Source organism: Barbus barbus (assembly GCF_936440315.1).
Source record: "Barbus barbus genome assembly, chromosome: 25".
In the NCBI taxonomy this organism is placed as follows: Eukaryota; Metazoa; Chordata; class Actinopteri; order Cypriniformes; family Cyprinidae; genus Barbus; species Barbus barbus.
Window position 1 is genome coordinate 5,909,901 of NC_136753.1, and position 19,802 is coordinate 5,929,702.

Sequence of the window (19,802 nt, forward strand, 5' to 3'; positions counted from 1 at the left end):
TGTGTCTGTCACCCACCAACTAGTAGCCTATAGACCAGACAACTGCTTTTCCTTTCACCTCAGTAGAGAGGTTGATGTCCAAGACAGTGCTCAGACTTCTTGGCTTTCTGCTGTTGGATTTGGTTCTGTGGGTTTTGATGTTTCAGCTGGAGTGAATATTTCTTCACTGGTCTGAGCTGGTAAAAAGACACTTAAAAGTTCTGTCATATGGATATTTTCTGAGGTTATGTCATGTTCTAATTGTCTTGAGGTTGTGTTTTATATGCAAATTTCTAAATTATATATTATGTTGGAATTTAATTGTTTTTGAATTGAATTGCTTTAATTGGTTGTCTGTTGTTTCCACTGTAGGATTTTTTAGTCAAAATAATTTGCTTATTTTTTAAGGTTCTTTGATTAATAGAGAGAATTATTGATAGCAATGCATAAGTCTTTTATAGTTATTATAGTATAAACTAAAATAAACTAAATAGAATTTTTTTTAACTTAATAATAATAATAATGATTTGACCTGAAATATTAACCTAAAATAAAAATGACTGAAACTAAATAAAATGAATTGTCTGTCTGTCTGTCTGTCTGGACCAAAAAAACAACCAAATTAACAGTAAAATTAAAATTACACCAACTTTACCTAAAATTAAAAAGTAAAAACAGTACAAATAAAACTAAAGTATTATTACAAAAACATATAATTAATACTAAACTATGCTAAACTACACGTTGAATAAATGTCATGCATCCTTGCTGAATAAAAGTATTAATTTCTTTTTTTTAAATCTCACTGACTAGAATTATGTTTGTCGAAATGTTTGCTTTCAATTGTTGACTGTTACTTCCCATGTAAGATTTTTTTATTCTGAATATTTCTATATAATTTCTCTGTCATTTTTGTTCAACAGAAAACTGTCCTGTGGGAAGTTCAGAGGTCAAATCTGAGTCCGCCGCATCGCTGCAGCCGCAGACATCGGTGACGTCTTTGCCGACTGGTTCTCCAGGACCTAAACGCTCTGGAACTACTGGAAACACGTTAAAAAAATGGCTCACTAGCCCCGTACGACGTCTCAGCCACGGCAAGGGTGACAACACTAATGCCAAAAAACCCAACAACAAACAACGTAAACGAGACGGCCGGAAGAGTGTAGAATTGGGACCGCCACACCAGGACAGCACTGAAGAGGTACAACCATTAACCATTTAGGAAACATGCTTGCATAAGATGGCAACGGTTCAACATTCCATCATTGTAACAATACCACATATCAAACAACGCGTAGAAATGCACTCTCCTTAATCTAGGGCCTCACATGGCATCGCATATTTTAGTCTACTCAACCGTTTGCATGTAAAAGAGCTTCCTTTACAGGTGCATGTTTTATGAGGAGTGTGTGTACTGTTGGAGGATATGAATGATAGATTCCTGTCGGCTCTTCGGTGGCAGTTTTAATGAATCCATTGAAACGGGTGTGACGTTTTCTCTGTTTCTCCAAAGAGAGGAAGACGAGGAGTAAACAGCGGAGGAGAGGAAGAGGCTGAGGACGAACCCCACACACCCCTCCCTCCCCCCATGGAGATCATCAAGGACCCCTCCGCTCAGGAGGAGAAGGTGAAACATAAACTTGCTTTAATTTTTTATTGTTTTGTCCTTTTACCTTTTTTCTCTGCATCCTTGCCATTTTGTCATCATTTACTCATCTTTATATTGTTCTATATATTGTTCTTTTTGTCAGCCGAACCCATTAGAACTAAATAATTTAGTACATTTACTGAAATTTAAAAAAAAGTTCATTTCAATACTTCAGCAACACATTTGCATGTTTACAATTATCTGATGTCAGTTAATGATCACATGATATAGGTAAACCAATAAAATGTCATCTTTTTACTAACTATTCTACTTAAATTTAAAGATTTGTTTATTTTAATGTTACAGTTTTGATTTAATTAATGAATAGCCTTTTTTGGACCCACAAACCCCCTGCAGGTCCTTCACTTTCTTCAGTCAACCCATGACATTTTTTAAATCTTTTAAATGGATCATTTGATTCGGTTCACCAAACCTGTTTGTATTTTTTTGTTCATAGAAGAAAGTAAGTCAAAATGACATGAGGATGTGTAAATGACGACAACATTTTTAGCTATTCCTTAGACACCTTGTACATATTGTTCGTGTTTTTCCTTTCAGTTTTGATTCTTATCTCTCTCTCTCTCTGTCTTTCTTTTTACGTTCTCTTTCAGACTCCAGAGCCTGGCTCCTTCCCAGTGTTGGGTAGCGTCACGCCATCTGATCAGACGCCCAGAGACCCGGAAACAGAGCAGAAGAACAAGGCCATGAGAGGGCGAATGTAAGCACCCGCCAGAGTGTATAAAGAGAAGAGAAACTGCTGAACAAATGAGTTCAGCAACAAATAAAGATTCAAATCTTTGTGTGCTTGTTGGAACATGTGCATGTTCTAGTGTTTCCTGATATCTCTCCTGTCCACAGGTTTGTGTTAAATGAAATGGTGCAGACAGAGAGGGACTATGTGAAGGATCTGGGTGTCATAGTGGAGGTATGTTATAGATATCTATATCAGGTTACAGATTTAAAAGAATTACTGGACAGAATTACTGATTTAAAGAGCATAGAGTAGAGAACTTTTTTGCAAAATGGTTATCGATAAGACTTCTCCTGAACTCATAAGTGCCACAAAGAGCCATTAAGGAACCTTTATTATGAAGTAGAGTCTCCAAATGTCTGTTTTCCTCCTTATCCCTAGGGCTTTATGAGAAGGATTGGGGAAAAAGGTGTTCCAGAGGACATGATGGGGAAGGATAAGATCGTATTCGGGAACATTCATCAAATCTACGACTGGCATAAAGAGTAAACCACATCTCTTTTTCATGCTGTCAGAAAGAGCTCTTGAACTAAACTTAATGCTAGACTAGAAATGGTTTTCACAGCTGATCAGACACTAATAACTTTTATTCGTAATAATCCTCATTAAATAAGAACTAAAATCCCAAAAAATCCTTTTTGCTCAGTGTTGATTCGTTTAGACAGCAAAAAATGTAGATTTTTATGTATACAACAACGTTTGTTTTAAATAAATGCGGTTCTTTTGAACATTCTATTCATCAAATAATCCAGAAAAAATTGAACTGTTTTCAATATTGATCATAATAAAAACTTTTTTTTTTTTTTGCACCAAATCAATATATTACAATGATTTCTGAAGGATCATGTGACACTAAAGACTGGGGTAATGATGCTGAAAAATCAGCCTTCACACAAATAAATTAGATTTTAAAATATATTCAAATAGAAAAAAGTTATTTGGATTAACTTGTTTTCTAAAAAATTAAGTTATTACACTATTACTGTTTTTACTGTATTTTTTAAACAAATGCAGCCTTAGTGAAAATAAAAGTGTTTTTCAAAAACATTCAAAAACCTTACAAAACCTAAACTTTTGAATGGTAATGTATATTGACCCCACAATGCCGTTGCTATTTTCACACTATTTTCATGTTACAGTTTGTCATTTTAGATACCAGAATAATCAGCATGCAAAACTTGTGGGTAAAATTTCCTGGTTGACATGAGCAACGATGCATGCTAAAGGAAATGGACTGAATTTCAGATGGGAATCTAATTTGGTTTGAGTGAGGGGAGATAACACTCATGACAAAATGTTTTCTGTTCTTATTTCAAAGGTTCTTCCTCTGTGAACTAGAGAAATGTCTGCAGGACCATGACAGACTGGCTGAGCTGTTTATCAAGCATGTGAGCGCAACAAAATGAACTCCATATGTCTGTCTGTCTGTCTGTGTGTGTGTGTGTGTGTGTGTGTGCATGTTTATGTGGTTTATGGGGACACAAATTTGTATAATGACATGGGTATGACAGAGGTATTACAATATGAAGGTGGTTTATGAGGACACTGCCTATGTCCCCGTAATTCAAAAGGCTTAAAAAACATACTAAATGGTGTTTTTTTGAAAATCTAAAAATGCACAAAGTCTCCTGTGAGGGCTAAGTTTAGGCGTAGGGTTGGTGTAGGGCAATAGCACACACAGTTTGTTCAGTATAAAAACCATTACGCCTATGGAGAGTCCCCATAAACCACAAAAACCAACATGTGTGTGTGAGTGTGTGTGTGTTGTAGTAGTACACTTCATTCAGTTGTCTTCCTTTGTTATCCAGGAGAGAAGGTTACACATGTATGTCATCTACTGTCAGAACAAGCCTCGCTCAGAATTTGTCGTGGCTGAATATGATGGATTTTTCGAGGTGAGTGTTATTTGAGCAGCTCAGGTATGTCTCCTCTGAAATAAAGTGCTCTATCTGATGATAATGTTGTTGGTGTTTCTGTCAGGAGGTGCAGCAGGAGGTAAACTCCAGACTGTCCATCAGTGATTACCTGATCAAACCCATCCAGAGAATCACCAAATACCAGCTCCTGCTCAAGGTATTAGCCACTGAGTTACACAGTCATTATACACTTATAATACTTACCATGGTAAACATAGTTGCTACCAAAATAGCATAGATTTGCATTGAAACCATATACCACTTTTCTGAAGTTTGGGGACAGTATGATTTTTTTTCTTTTTTACAAGAAGCATTTCTTATTATTATCAACGTTGATGTCAGTTGTGCTGCTTAACCATTTTTGTGGAGACTGTGATGCATTTTTTCTTTGATGCATACAAAGACAGCATTTATTTGAAATATACATTTTTGTAACAATGCTAAAGTCTTTACTCAGTGCTTGCTGAATAAACATCTTATTAAGAGAGTGGAATAAACTGAAAAAACGTCTTATTGACCCCTTACTTTTGAATGCTTATATATATACAGACCAGAAGGAACAAAAAATGCATTCATAAGCCAGTCTGAACATTGTTCTAATTCAGTCTATTACAGTTTGCACAGTGGTCCTATTTTTATTTTTCATTTTTTTGACAGGGAATTGAGCAAATATGTCAGTTCAGTCTGTCTCTCCTCTTCTATTCTTAATAGTAGACAGATGGCAGAAGAGGGGTAGATTTTAGCAAAAACATCAGACACTCAATCCAAAATCGATATCAAAATACATTTTTGTATGGGTTCTGCTGCTTGTATATATATTATTGGTAGTAGTAGTACTGTATGGCAGTGCTATTTTAGTATCATTAGTATAACATTACATTTTAGTAATATTTTGAATTATATATTTATTTTTATATTTTACATTTTCATTTTACTTACTGTAAATTTGTTGTTTTTGTTAGTTTTTTTTATTTTTTATTTCATGGTTAACTTTTAAAATTTGATTTTATTTAAATGAACACAAATGTTTATATGCATACAGTTTTGGTTGACAATAACAATGCTATATGGTCAGATTATTATCTTATTTTAATTTTCTTGTTTTATTGCTTATTTGAAGGACTTTTTGAAGTACAGCACTAAAGCAGGTCTAGACTGTAAAGAGATAGAGGTAGGTCACTAAAGCGATTTTATATTGATATGTATAAATTACACCACATACACTTCTATCTTTAGTGTCCTGTCATGTTTTGACATGGCTGATCTGTAATTTCTGTCCTGCAGAAAGCAGTTGAGCTGATGTCCCTGGTGCCCAAACAATGTAACGACATGATGAACCTTGGACGATTACAGGGCTACGAGGTAAACTCACCTCTTTTGAGATAAATTCAATTATTAATTATTACAATTACATATGTAGTCACAAAGGTGAGCTGTTTGGTTGACTGCCAGAAGCAGTAAGCGCCGATGTAAAATTACACTGACAGTTATAATTTCTCAAAGCAACATGACACATCAATTAGTGTAATAATAGAGTTCTACCATTATGCTAACACATCAGGTTTATACTGAAGGTGTAGCGACAGCTTAAACCTGTATAAACTCGAATTGTCACTAACAACTGACCAATCAGCTGTAAGTTTGACATAATAGACTGACAAACTAATGAAGTAGCTGCTGATGCAGGAAAATGTATTTATTTTATGTGTTAAGAAGGAATGTCCTGAATAACTGCACAAAATGCATCCAAAAAGTGTATGCTGCTACCAAAGGTGATATAAAAGTAATAAGGTAAGCTTGTTTCTGCTATGGGATAAATATAATGAAAAAAGACTATTGCAACATTTTTTCATGCAATTCTGAATTTATATCTCACAATTTTGAGAAAAAAGGAAAAACTGCGAGAAGTAAACTCACATTGCGAATTTATAACTCACTGTTGAAAGAAATAGACTCAATATATTATTCATGTTACATTTACATTTACATTTAGTCATTTAGCAGACGCTTTTATCCAAAGCGACTTACAAATGAGGACAAATGGAAGCAATCCAAATCAACAAAAGAGCAATTATATGCACGTGCTAGGACAAGTCTCAGTTCGCCTAATGCAGTACACATAGCAAGGTTTTTTTTCTTATTTATTATTATATGTGACTGACCCTGGACCACAAAAGTCGCTGGGGTATATTTGTAGCAATAGCCAAAAATACACAGTATGGGTCAAAATTATTGATTTTTCTTTTATGCCAAAAATCATTAGGACATTAAGTAAAGATCATGTTCCATGAAGATATTTTGTAAATTTCCTACTGTAAATATATCAACTTAATTTTTGATTAGTAATATGTATATGCATCCTCAGATTCCAGATTTTAAATAGTTATATCTCAGCCAAATATTGTCCTATGATAACAAACTATACATTAATGGAAAGCTTATTTATTAAGCTTTCAGATGATATAGAAAGCTCAATTTCGGAAAAAAAATTACCCTTATGACTGGCTTTGTGGTCCAGGGTCACATATAATAAATATATAGAATATTAAAAACAGATTATGAATGAATGAATGAATGATGCATTTATATAGCGCTTTATTGTGTATTGCTGTACACCCAAAGCGCTTTACAATCATGTGGGGGGGGTCTCTCCTCAACCACCACCAGTGTGCAGCATCTACTTGGATGATGCGACGGCAGCCACAGTACAACGGCGCCAGTGCGCTCACCACACACCAGCTACAGGTGTTATTAAAACAGATAGAATAGAAAAACAATAGCGCAAGCTAGTGTTAGAGGCCTTTTTTGCTTTTTGTTAATTGTATAATAAATAAGAAAACAAATAGATAGAATGCAAAAAGAATAAAGAAGCTAGTGCTAGTTTTTTTTTTTTTTTTTTTTTTTTTTTAAATATACATCAAATTTATGTTTTTCATTTTACTCTGGCAGAAAAAAAACAAAAACAGTTGTGAAATATAAACTCTCAATTCTGAGAGAAAAAAAGCCACAATTGTGAGGTGTGTACTTGCAATTACGAGTTTATAATTTCAAATGTCAAGAAATAAACTCACTATATGAGAAAAACAGTCAGAAGATAAAAAGTTGCAATTACCTTTTTTATTTTTTCACCATTGTACGACCAAATCTGTTTCCAAAAAATTCAGGCGGTTTTTCTGAAGTGCAGTGCTGGAAAAAACAGAAACAAAATAACCTTGACTTTCTTGAAATATCAGGTGATGAAAAGGTACTGTATGTATCAGTGCTTTGATGATTGCTTATGTTTCTTTGCACAGGGGAAGTTGACAGCTCAGGGAAAGTTATTGCAGCAGGACACGTTCTTCGTGACAGAGCAGGACTCTGGCGTTCTGTCCCGCAGTAAAGAGCGCAGAGTGTTCCTCTTCGAGCAGATCGTCATCTTCAGCGAGCTGCTTCGGAAAGGCTCGTCAACACCAGGGTACCAGTTTAAAAAGAGCATTAAGGTACATTCAACACAAGTTGATTTAAGTTCAGTAAAAAACAAAATACACAACTATGTTAACCTCTTGTGTGCAGGTGAGCTACCTGAGCATGGAGGAACATGTGGAGAGCGACCCCTGTAAGTTTGTGTTGTCATGTCGCGGCTCATCTGAACGACTGGCGCTTCAGGCTGCTAACGTCGACATCAAGAAAGAGTGGGTCCAAAGCATCCGAGTACTGCTGGACATGCAGATCAACTTCCTCACGGGTGAGCGCATTATGAAAGGGTTAAGGAAGTGAAGTGAAGTGACATACTGCCAAGTATGGTGACCCATACTCGGAATTCGTGCTCTGCATTTAACCCATCCAACGTGCACACACACAGCAGTGAACACACACACCGTGAACACACACCCGGAGCAGTGGGCAGCCATTTATGCTGCGGAAGATGGCAGTTGTTGGTTTATACACAAACAGATCTCAGTGCTGTTTTAATTAATTACACACATTTTTATTTCATTGCTGTTCATGGGATCATTCATAACCTGCTCCTCATCTATTTCTGATCAGCTCTCCAGAACCCACAGGAGTACCAGAAGAAAGAGAGCGGAGGTTCTTTGAGCAGGCAGCTGTCCAATAGCAGCCGTTCCTCATCCTCTCACCCCTCCACCCCCCTCAAACCCACCGCCCCCAATGGAAGCCCCGCCCACAAGCCCAATAAGCATGTAGAGGAGGTGAGCATGATATTACATAAATCTCATATTAATTAATGACTGTCAATCAGTTTGCAATATTTTATACATTTTATATATTTATGTAGATTTATATATATTTGGGGGCTTATCATATTTTGGGGTCTTTAGCATCAAAAAGTGTAAAAGCCCTGCCCCTGACCAACTTTCTCACCACTGAAATCTGTCGTGTAACCGATGTCCACAGCAAAAGCTCTAGAATGAAAGCGCCCTAATCAGCTTGTGTGACAGGAGACCAATTATTTCAATAGCATTCTGTGCTTAAACAGGCTTGTGTAATCTAACTAAATCAATTAGTTATCCGGACCATTTTAATTAGCGTCTCATCCAGGCCAGATAGATGTAATTAAATGTAATTAGTTCACACTGCACTAGTCGCTGCAGTCTGTGAATGCGTCTCCTTGCTGAACTGAATGTGTCCGTTCTGCAGTGCTCTGAAGTTCCACTCTAATTGTCTTTGAGGGGAGGAGAGGTGCTGCTAGTTATTCTTAGTGGGGAGAATGGCCTAGATTTCCAGCTCTGCCCACGTTCTGTACCTGTTTCTTCTCTCAGGGTCTCTTTCTTCTGTTCCATTCTGGCTTGCTGTCTTTCTTCTCACTGCAGTATCTCTCTCTCTCTCTCACTGTCTCTCTCTCTCTGGTGAGCTTTTATCTTGGCCTTGGCACACTCTGCTTTTTTCTGTGTCCCTAATAAATCACACTGTCACTGAATACCAGACTGAAGGAGCCACTTGCTACTTTTTATTTTTAAATGTCTAAGCTTTTCACCCAGCTATTTATTTCTCATGCCAGGTCAAGGTTGACAGTGAGGAACAGACTTTTGTCTGTGTGAAGCTTTGTCCTGATTTGTCTGAAATGTTTGACCATATGATTGAAGGACATACGTTAAAGTATTTAATTTGTAAAAAAAAAAAAAAGAAAATTTGATTTTAGTTCACGAGCTTACAATTCGATTCTACTCTGAACTTGATTTGATTCATTTGGAGATATTTCTAGTCAAAAGAAATCAAATTGAATATATCGCAAAGTTCTCAAGAAAAAAAATCTCTCTAAACTATAATGCAGTAAACTATGCACAGAACTTTTTCGGGTGGTAAATTACTGTAATCTATAATACTTATTATGAATTTTTATAAATAAAAATTAAATATTGAAGGACATGTTGAATTAATATGTAATCTAGTGCATATTGAGCAAAATGTTCTTTCTAGAGTTAATTTTTCTAGTTCTAACCATGGACACTGGCAATTAGTTAGAGGTAAATGTAACATTACATGACATATTGTTTAAAAGCTGTTTAACTGACATCCTTTTCAGTTAAGCTTTGGGACACACTACACAACTAGCGGAAACATTCTAAGACTGACCTCAACACACTTAAAGACTGTTACCATCGACAGAAGCAGATTCTAGTCTTTGAAGGTCAGACTGTAGGTCACGATTGGACAAATTCTGCCGAACCAAAAAAAAAAGCACTCACAAAAACCGTATCTACCCGCTTTCCCGCAGCCGCTCCCGCCCCGCCCCGTCACATACAACACTGTGGAAAACACTGGTGCTTTTCCCTAGGTTTGTTTGACTTTTCTAAGTTTGTGCTTAATATAACAGAAAATATTAGCTTTCCTGCTATCTTGGTTATCCAAATAAACGCCATAGCAATGTGTCTTGAATATGTTTTGCATTATAAGTCCGATGCCTCTTTCTTTTTGGAATTATTGCTTGAGTAGACGCATTTGTCTTTTCAGTTCCCTTAATTATAACATCTCTAGTGCTATTTTTAAATGTTTAGTCAAGCAACAATATGTTAATTATTTAATGTATGCCTAAAATCAGGGATTAAAAATGAATTGGTTCTAAGTAAAAACAGTAGGCTACTTTTCCCGTGGTTAGAATGAAATAAAACATTAGGCTACTTAGGCTAATAAATTCATGGCAATGTAATTTCCTCATCCATTTGACACAAAACTATTATATATAATTAATATATCATAATTTAATTTCGTCATATGGATTTATAATGATTTTTTTTAATGAAAACTTCAGTTTGAAGAATAGAAGAAATAGGCTATTCGTTGTTCCTATATTGGTTATGAACAAAATTCGTTAGCCTAGCATATTTGTTAAGTTGATTTAAAAATCTTCATAACAAAATTTAAGAAGTTCAAAGCTAAGAAAACAAACTTCTATTGGACTGCAGATCGAAATAAAAGAATTCTCGATATTCTTTAAAATATGAGAAATCACTGACATAATTTAGGCTAGGCTACTTTACTTTTTTTGCAGTCGAGTTTTTTGCATCGACTGCAAAAAAAAAAAAAAAAAGTCATTTGCAGTGTTAACTTGTTAAAAGAATGGCAAGAAATAAATCACAACAAGAACAATCAAAATTTTTTCTTGTAATTAAGAAAAAAAAATTACAAAATGAATGCTGAATGATGTTTGACAGTGAACACATCTCCACTGCATAACCACATACAATCGCGGGTGTCAGTCGCAAATATTAAACATGTTTAAAAAAATCTTTGTGAAAACGACTGGCAATGACTGGTTCTTGAATTCTAAGATTAAAATCTTTAGACACCACACACTATGTGATTTTTCTTCCGACTGCAAATAGCGACTGAGCCCAACTGGAACAGAGCCGGTCCGGCTGGGCACAATCAGCTGCCAGTAATAAATTCCATTCATAATCGGCCTCACAATCGTGTAGTGTGTTCTCGGCTTTAAAAGATGATTAACAGATTACAGGTAACATGATACATTTCAGTAAGCTGTACTTGTCTTTCAGCATACCTTCTGGTGTTCACTCATGTTTATTTCGTGCTGCAACTACTAGTAAAGAGGAAGAGTTGACTGGTTCACTTACTGCTTAAACTGAGGCAATGATCAGTTCACGTGCACTCCTGAATTGAGGTGGTGACCGCAATCTGTCACCACATTAAAGTGCGCCAAAACTGTATTTATTGTTTGAATTTCATAATAAAATTTACAAAATTTGAAAGCTGAAACTTTGTTTCATATCAAAAGTAAGAAATCACAAAGCCTATTGTGATTTATTGGATGAGAGGTGGGCTACAAAATTAATCTTTGGTAAAGTTTTATTCGTACATCAACTAAAAATAGCATAAGCCCAATTCGAATGGTAATTGTTTCTCATATGGAAGTCTGTAAAAATAAATACCTCAGTGATAAAACTCATGGATTCGGATGGTGATTTATTCATAGTGGAGGAGCAAGTTCCCCTTCAATTCGGTCACTCTACATTGCTTTGGGAAATACCTTTTCCTCGAATACTACTGAAGCCTTATTGAATCACGCCAGTGAAACTGGCCAATGGAGTTCAAGCGCGCGAAATATGAGCGGGAATCCCACTCTATATAAGGCAGTGCTTTTCCTTCACCCAACCTTCTACTAGAAGCAAGAAACCTATCAACAAGAAAAAACTACTCACCGTGATCTACACGCTGCAGCAGACATGCCTTCTCTTCCCCTGCTGTGTTTCGGTGAGCTTCGGAAGCAAAGATGAGTCGGGATTGCCTCTCCTGTGCGGAGCCAATCGAATCTTCTGATGGCCATGAATCGTGCGTCTCCTGCCTGGGTCGCGCCCACGCAGAGGCGGAGCTTGGGGGGTCGGACTGCCCCCACTGCGGAGATATGAGTCTCCGGACTCTCAGGCTCCGTGTGGCCATCGTCCAAGGCGATGAACTCACCCAACTAGCTCTGCGGTGCTCTTCCTCTGCAGCCTCTTTCGAGCCAAGAAGGAAAGTGCTGCGAATTTCTGATGCGGATCTGTCAGGATCAGGTGACGAGCCCGCGCCAGCTCAGTGCCCATGCACTCCTCACCCCCCTGCTGCAGGTCCCCTTCCAGTGCGCTTCATGACCACTGATCTCCGCCCCTCCCCCAACGCTCAGGATGTGTTGTCTTTCGGTGCCATGTAGGACACTGAAGAGGAGGCGGATGCCATTTCGGTGGCAGTGTCTGCGAGAGGGGAGTGGTCCAACAGCCCGCTGGATTACACTGCACCCCACGGCAGCGACGCCGTGATGTCGAGCTCCTAAGCATCCTGTCCAAGGCAGTGGATGAGCTCAGGTTGGAGTGGGCGCCTCCTGCCGAGCCGGCCTGAAGCCGTCTGGACAAGTGATACAATTTTATCTCTGATAGTATCTATCTTGGAAGTAAAGTAGTTCATAAAGTCATTACTGCTGTGCTCTTTGGGAATGCCAACACCTGTTGATGCTTTATTTTTCGTTAATTTAGCCACTATATTGAATAAATACCGGGGGTTATGTTTGTTTTCTTCTAGAAGAGACAAAAAGTAATCAGATCTAGCAGTTTTTAATGCTTTTCTGTAGGATAGGGTACTTTCCCGCCAAGCTATACGAAATACCTCCGTTTTCCTCCAGCTGCGCTCCATTTTCCAGGCTGCTCTCTTTAGGTGAGTGTGCTCATCATACCACGGAGTCAGACTGTTTTCATTGATCTTCCTTAAGCGTAAAGGAGCAACTGTATCTAAAGTGCTAGAAAAGAAGAGAGTCCGTAGTTTCTGTTACATCATCAAGTTGTTCTGAGCTATTGGATATGCTGAGGAATTGAGATAACCGAACCAAACAATGAATGTACATGACTCGCTGAGCTAGTCACATCCAAAGCAGTATCTACAGCCCTCACATTCTTACTGTCCTCAGTTAAAGTTTGGATGCGTGTCTCTAGTTCTAAAATCTTCTCTGTCAGCCTAACTATATCCCTGCATTTATCACATGTGAATCCCTCGTCGCCGACAGAGAGTTGGTGCGTATCGCGGGGCGAAGACCCAATCAACTGCCCAATACCAAAAATTCTTGCCTTCCTCCAAGAGCAATTTGATAGTGGTCGTATGCCATCCACATTGAAAGTGAATGTGGCCGCTATAACAGCCTTTCACGCGCACATCTAAAATCGCCCGATCGGCAGAAATGACCTGATCATACGATTTTTAAAAGGAGCAAGAAGACTGAACCCTCCTCGCCCTTCTACTCTACCCACTTGGGACTTGGCGCTTGTGCTTGACGCTCTCTCAGGACCCCCTTTCGAGCCCATACAATCAGCGAGCTTGCGAGCGCTCTCTCTCAAGACAACGCTCCTGCTCGCACTGGCCTCTGTTAAGAGATTTGGAGACCTGCAGGTGCTTTCAATTGACGACTCGTGTATTCGGGCCAGGTGATTGCAGACTCACCTTGAAGCCTAGAAAAGGATATGTGCCTAAAGTGCTTTCGACTCCATTTAAAGCGCAGGTCATAACACTATCTGCTTTCCGCCCCAAAACATCAACCAGGACGGAGCCGCTTAATACACTCCTGCTGTGCCCTGTACGTGCGGTGCGTACTTATATCAAATGCTCTAGACAGTTCAGACTCTCTGAACAGCTATTTGTATGTTTTGGTAGATGCACAAAAAGACTGCCTGTGTCCAAGCAAAGGCTGTCACACTGGATCGTCGACGCAATTGCTTTGGCTTACAGCTCTAAGGGCGCAGAATGTCCGATAGGGGTTCGGGCGCACTCAACCCGCGGACTCGCGTCATCCTGGGCCTGAGCAAATGGCATGTCTATTCAGGACATTTGTATGGCGGCAGGCTGGTCTTCACCCAGCACTTTCGCGAGGTTTTATAACCTAGATGTGTCGTCGCTTGCCTCGCATGTGCTGTCAGTGCGAGCAGCGCACGCGCCTACTCGGCCTCACCTATGATCTATGATTTACCTGTGTATTTATAGTTCTGTCTATTCAGTTGGATGTCGTCTGGTCTACTCGTTAACCCCCGGTGTGTGATGTCCGTGTCTGCCTTGCCTTGTCCTGCCATGTCTTGTCCTAGTAAAGCATGTTATTTGAGTTTACATCCTCGTCTGTGTGTTCCTGTGTCCTCCCTCGTGTGTGCAACGTGACAATGACCTTGGTGTTTGTCAAAAAACAGTAGGTAATTTGGCCAGGGATTTTCACGGGGGTGGTGAGAGAAAAACACAGACGTCCTTTATTCGGACGGGAATTAAATCACCAACTACCCCCTGTATATGGTGAAAATCACTTACGTCCCCCTGAGAAACAATTACCGTCCGAATCGGGCTATAGACAGCAAAAGATTGATTCTTGGAATTTAAAGGGATAGTTCAGCCAAAAATGAAAATTCTGTCATTAAATACTCACCCTGATGTCGTTCCAAACCTGTATCTTCGGAACACAAATTAAGATATTTTTGATGCATTCCGAGAGCTCTCTGACCCTCAAATAGACAGCAAGGATCCTAACACGATCAAGGCTCAGAAACGTAGCAAGGAGATCGTTAAAATGGTCCATAATTTTATGAAGCTACGAGAATACTTTTTGTGCACAAAGAAAACAAAAATAACGACTTTATTCAACAATTCGTCTCCTCCACGTCACCCTGGCGCCATTTTGGTGAGTATCACATATGTAAACAACATATGTACATGGATATGTCGTTTACGTTTAGATCAAAGCGTAAACAGCATATCCGCATACGGTGCTGCTGACACAAAACAGCATACGTTGTTTACGTATGTGATACTCTCCAAAATGGCGCTAGAGGGTGATGTGGAAGTGACAAATTGTTGAATAAAGTCATTATTTTCGTTTTCTTTGTGCACAAAAAGTATTCTCGTAGCTTTGTAAATTTACGGTTGAACCACTGATGTCACATGGACCATTTTAACAATCTCCTTGCTACGTTTCTGAGCCTTGATCTTGTTAGGATCCTTGCTGTCTATTGGAGGGTCAGAGAGCTCTCGGAATGCATCAAAAACATCTTAATTTGTGTTCCGAAGAACGCAGGTCTTACGGGTTTGGAACGACATGAGGGTGAGTATTAATGATAGAATTTTCATTTTTGGGTGAACTATCCCTTTAATAATCAATATTGGTTTTATCGATATCGACAAAATCTATATTTTTCAAGCCAGCTCAATTCATTTGCATTTTCTTGATAAGAATGTTTAGTCTCATGTTTTTGTGATCTTCAGATGTGTTTCATTTTTGTGTTTCCAGGATGTGGACGAGGGGGAGTGTAACGGCCTGTCATCGGTGCTAGTGATGCAGGATTACAACGCCGTGAAGGAGGACGAGATCTGCGTGGTGGTTGGTGAGAAGGTACAGATCCTGGCGTCCAATCAGCAGAACATGTGCCTGGTTTACCGACCTGCAAACAGCCAATCACCTGCTGCAGAGGGCTGGGTGCCGGGTCACGTGCTCTCCTCGACCCGGTAAAGCCACGCCCCCTCAACACCTCGGAATAAACCACTACTCACATTCACTATTCAGTTTCACCAGCCTACTCTGGGAAAGCATGCCAAGACATGCCACTCAATCTCCTGCTAAGATACTGTTGGTCAGTCAGAACAGGAAGTCCCGCCACATTCCCCTGCTGCCGTACAGTTGAGGACTAAAGATGCACGCTGCGAAAAATGGTGCAAAATCACCTCCCATAGTCGATATGGGCAACAACAAAAAAAACGAACTACAGAAAAAAAGGAAGTTCGAGAAAATATATTATATTGCTATAATTAAAAAAAAAAAGATTGTGTTGTATAGAGAGGAAACTGAGGTGAATTTGTCAGTGAATTATGTGTGGATGTGTATGGATGTTAACGTCGTCCTTTCTCATCAACATGCTCCATTATGTGCAACGGACTGTTTTTAAATGGGGCTCTCCCTTTTTTCCCTGTCTGTCTATGCCAAGTCATTTGCACACTGTGTATATTTTCTTTTACTGAGATTTTATTTTTGAAAAGCTTTTTTTTTTCCCCTAAGTGTCTTATTTTTACTGCTATTAGGCGTGGCACATTTATTATTTTCTTTCAGTTCTGTCAACCAGTTCAGTGTTCTGTACAAAGTATTCTGCACTTTTCCAACAAATAGTATCGCAATGACGCAAGTTGTGCAATACCACAATCGTCACAATGCTCATAACTGTACTTGTAACTAAAGATTTAAATGTATTATTCTGTATCATTTTAAATTTGTACATAATATTTTTGACATTGCCATAATAGATACACAGCAGAGGAAAACGGTCCCTCTATTCCTGTCAGGCTCAAGAGAAAAAAAAAACTAAACACTGGTAGTCTGCACTGCCTCCAAAACCCAACCCTCTGATTTTTACATTCGATATCATCTGATTTAGTATGTAATAAGTTATCATATGAATCATATCAGAACAGATGTTTACTCAAATTAGTGGATTAAAAATGGATGTTGTTGATTTCTGAAGAGTAGTCTCTGCTGTCAGCGTTCAGATCTCAGATATACGTGTAAATAAACGTATAAAAATAAAAATAATTCTAGCAGGTATTTCACTTGTTAAACTCTGGAATGTTGTTCATAATAAAGCTGACAATTTTTCATCTTGGAAATGATGCGTTCTGTATCATTTGAGCATCTGTGCATCTATCATCAGCTGCAGTTATTACAGAGCGATTGTGCTTAAAATGTCAATATAAAATTTCAATCTATATAGATGCAGCATATACAAATTGTCTCAATATTACAGTAGTTATTGTATGTGCATGTTACAGTGAAAAACCCCCAAAGAAAAGCTAATTGTTACTGCAGTTACTGTATATTTATATGCAAGTACACATGAATGGTATAACAAATTGTGAACAATTGTTTCTGATGATTCACTCTGTAAGCATATGAAAAATGCATATGAAATATGAAAAATGCACAAACATAGCTGTCCTCTACATCCTGCTCTTGGTCCCAGCGATGCATGGTAACAACCACGGTCAGGCAAAGGGAGTACTTTTTCCCTTATTAAAACAATAAGAGGAAAAAAGGATTCATGAATTTACTTGTTTGAAAAGGTACTTTAACATGAAAAAAAAAAAAAAGTTTAATGAACCATTTTTAAATATCCACGAAATGAAGACACATTCAAAGAAATTGCACTGTGCCATCTCAGGCGATGTAATTTATTATTTTACGGCTATTTTTGTGTTTTTTGTCTATCCTGTTACAGACACAAGCGTTAAGTTACTATATACTATAGTTTAATTAGAACTATGTGATAGTTTTCACATATATGAGCAGCATTTCAGTCACTCTTTTCACTGGGATGGTTTCAAATTTTTTTTTTTTTTTTTACATCCCAAGAACATCCTGAATTTGGAGGGTGACCACATAAGAATATATATATATTTTTTTACAAGAGAAAGATTTGTCCAAAAGGTTTAAGGTTTTCCCATTTTAAATTGCATCATATTGTTTTACACTTACTTGGCATAGTTGTATTAGTCAAGTCAAGTGACCTTTATTTATTTAGTGCTTTATACAATACAGATTATGCCAAAGGAACTTCACAAGGTTTAACAGGAAAATAGTGTCGATAACGTAGGAGGACAATAGCAAATAGTCCATTTTTCAGTTAAAGTCAGTTCATTGTTGATTTAGCACATTAAATTAAATAAAAAAGGGCCCGGTTTCACAGACGGGGCTTAGACTAAACCAGGATTAGATCATAGTTCAATTAGGACATTTAAGCCATTTTTATAAACATGCTTAGAAAAAAGCATTACTGGTGTGCATCTTGAGACACAACAAAGGCAGTGCAAGTTTCTTTCAGTTGAAACAGCTCAAATGTACATTTTAGTCTGGGACTAGGTTTAAGCCTTGTCTGTGAAACCGGGGGTAAATGTTTTAAGGGTATTGTAATTATTGCGTCCATCGGTTTGTCTTTGTTTCAGAACTTCAAATATGCCGATCTGGTTCAATTATTAGGCAAGGAAGATGATCAGATCTTAGTTCATCTTAAACCAGACCAAGATCTTGATGCTGAAATTTGGTTTAATTTTCATGGACATGGTGAAACTGAGGCGAGGGTCTGCAGTCGCCTTGCTGCTCTTGTTTGTAATTAAATTTACATAAATTATGGGGGGGGGGGGTATAATCTTATCCTGCTCATTAACAACAACAATAGTAATAGCAGCAATAACAACAATGTAACTGAAAATGTAACTGATGCTCATATGCCAACAACACTGAATGATATAGGCATTAGCTCAGTAATACACCCAGGGTGACCTTTAAAATGTTTGAATCTAATCTAACATTAACAGGTTTGACGATTTCAAATGAATTTGCTAGCTAATAGTCAAGTTCCCAAAAGCATGTTGTAGGCTACACTTTGAAAGGATGTTACATGTAGTCTAGATATTGATTATATTAAATTCAATAAATAATAGTTTAAATTTACATTTTAAAATGGTAACAGTATTGACATTGCATGATGCAGGTTAAGACCAAGATGACTGCCATATTGGCCAGTGCAACTACAGAGATGTGACGGTAGATCCAAAGCAGGTAAGATTGTTACTATACGGCTTGAATCACAATAATAGCCAACGGTTCAACTCTCACAATACATAATTAAAAATATTGGGATTATTATAGGCCTTTGAAGTAAGAAGAAATAGATTTCTTTTGCTCTGTGAGTTAATAATTCATGCATCAGAGGGTTAAATACAAGACAAAAGTATGAAATATTTACCGTTACCTCAACAGAAAACAGAGGGATGCCTGCGTGCTCCTCCGCCCATTGGGATATTGTGGTTATTACTTTATATGAAAATCTATTATTCATCAAAGCCTGATGAGATTTTATACTGGTGAACGTTTCACTAGATAATCAATATCAGTCCAGACCTAGCCCAGGTAATTTCTTGAAATGCGGTTTGATATGTAGCTAATAAAAAGGGGGAGACCAGGGTGATGATTTATGTTTGTAACACTATTAGCATAACGGAGGGTACTTCTATTTTGACTTGATTCTCAAGGATAGCCAAAAAAAAAAAAAAAAAAAATGGATTATTATTATTTTCAATATTTACCCATTTAAAATGTTCTCTATTATTATTAAGAATTAAGATTCAGATGCTTAAAATGAACTGGGTTGAGGAGGGGATTGATGGGAGAAATAGGCTATTCTATAGTGTGGTTACAACAGCATTATCTATACTTTATACTAATTTATACATTTATATACACTAGTCAACATTTTAAGTGGATCAAAACCTTTCATCAAAGTTGTCCTAAAACCAAAAAAACAAAAAACAATACTCTATGGTCTTCCCAGCTGATGCTGTAAAAACTAAGATGTTTAAAACACTCTGCGTTAAAATGTTATTGATTTCCTAAAATTAATTCCTAAAAACAACAAAACACTCCCTTCTCCACCTTTAGCGTTATTGGACAGACTGGAGGACTGTTACATGATCTTTAAATCCATCTGTATTATACAAAAAAACCACAAGGGGC

At 37.7% G+C, this 19,802-nt stretch overlaps 1 protein-coding gene across 5 annotated transcripts in view; it reads left to right on the forward strand.

Moving 5' to 3' along the window:
• LOC306845429 (kalirin-like) overlaps positions 1 to 17,319 on the forward strand; it is an 85,162-nt gene extending 67,843 nt beyond the window's left edge. For 3 of the 5 annotated variants that reach the window (XM_079378217.1, XM_079378220.1, XM_079378219.1), the window contains 14 exons: positions 903 to 1,180; positions 1,493 to 1,606; positions 2,239 to 2,345; positions 2,486 to 2,552; positions 2,760 to 2,863; positions 3,697 to 3,766; positions 4,187 to 4,273; positions 4,359 to 4,451; positions 5,415 to 5,465; positions 5,579 to 5,656; positions 7,588 to 7,773; positions 7,847 to 8,018; positions 8,321 to 8,484; positions 15,537 to 17,319. In XM_079378217.1, coding sequence (XP_079234343.1) covers positions 903 to 1,180; positions 1,493 to 1,606; positions 2,239 to 2,345; positions 2,486 to 2,552; positions 2,760 to 2,863; positions 3,697 to 3,766; positions 4,187 to 4,273; positions 4,359 to 4,451; positions 5,415 to 5,465; positions 5,579 to 5,656; positions 7,588 to 7,773; positions 7,847 to 8,018; positions 8,321 to 8,484; positions 15,537 to 15,755 — 1,790 coding nt within the window. In that variant the 3' untranslated portion in view covers positions 15,756 to 17,319. Of the gene's footprint in view, positions 1 to 61; positions 180 to 902; positions 1,181 to 1,492; positions 1,607 to 2,238; positions 2,346 to 2,485; positions 2,553 to 2,759; positions 2,864 to 3,696; positions 3,767 to 4,186; positions 4,274 to 4,358; positions 4,452 to 5,414; positions 5,466 to 5,578; positions 5,657 to 7,587; positions 7,774 to 7,846; positions 8,019 to 8,320; positions 8,485 to 15,536 lie in introns of those variants that run through there. The other 2 variants (XM_079378221.1, XM_079378218.1) reach the window with 2 other exon arrangements.
• Positions 17,320 to 19,802: the final 2,483 nt, after the last annotated feature.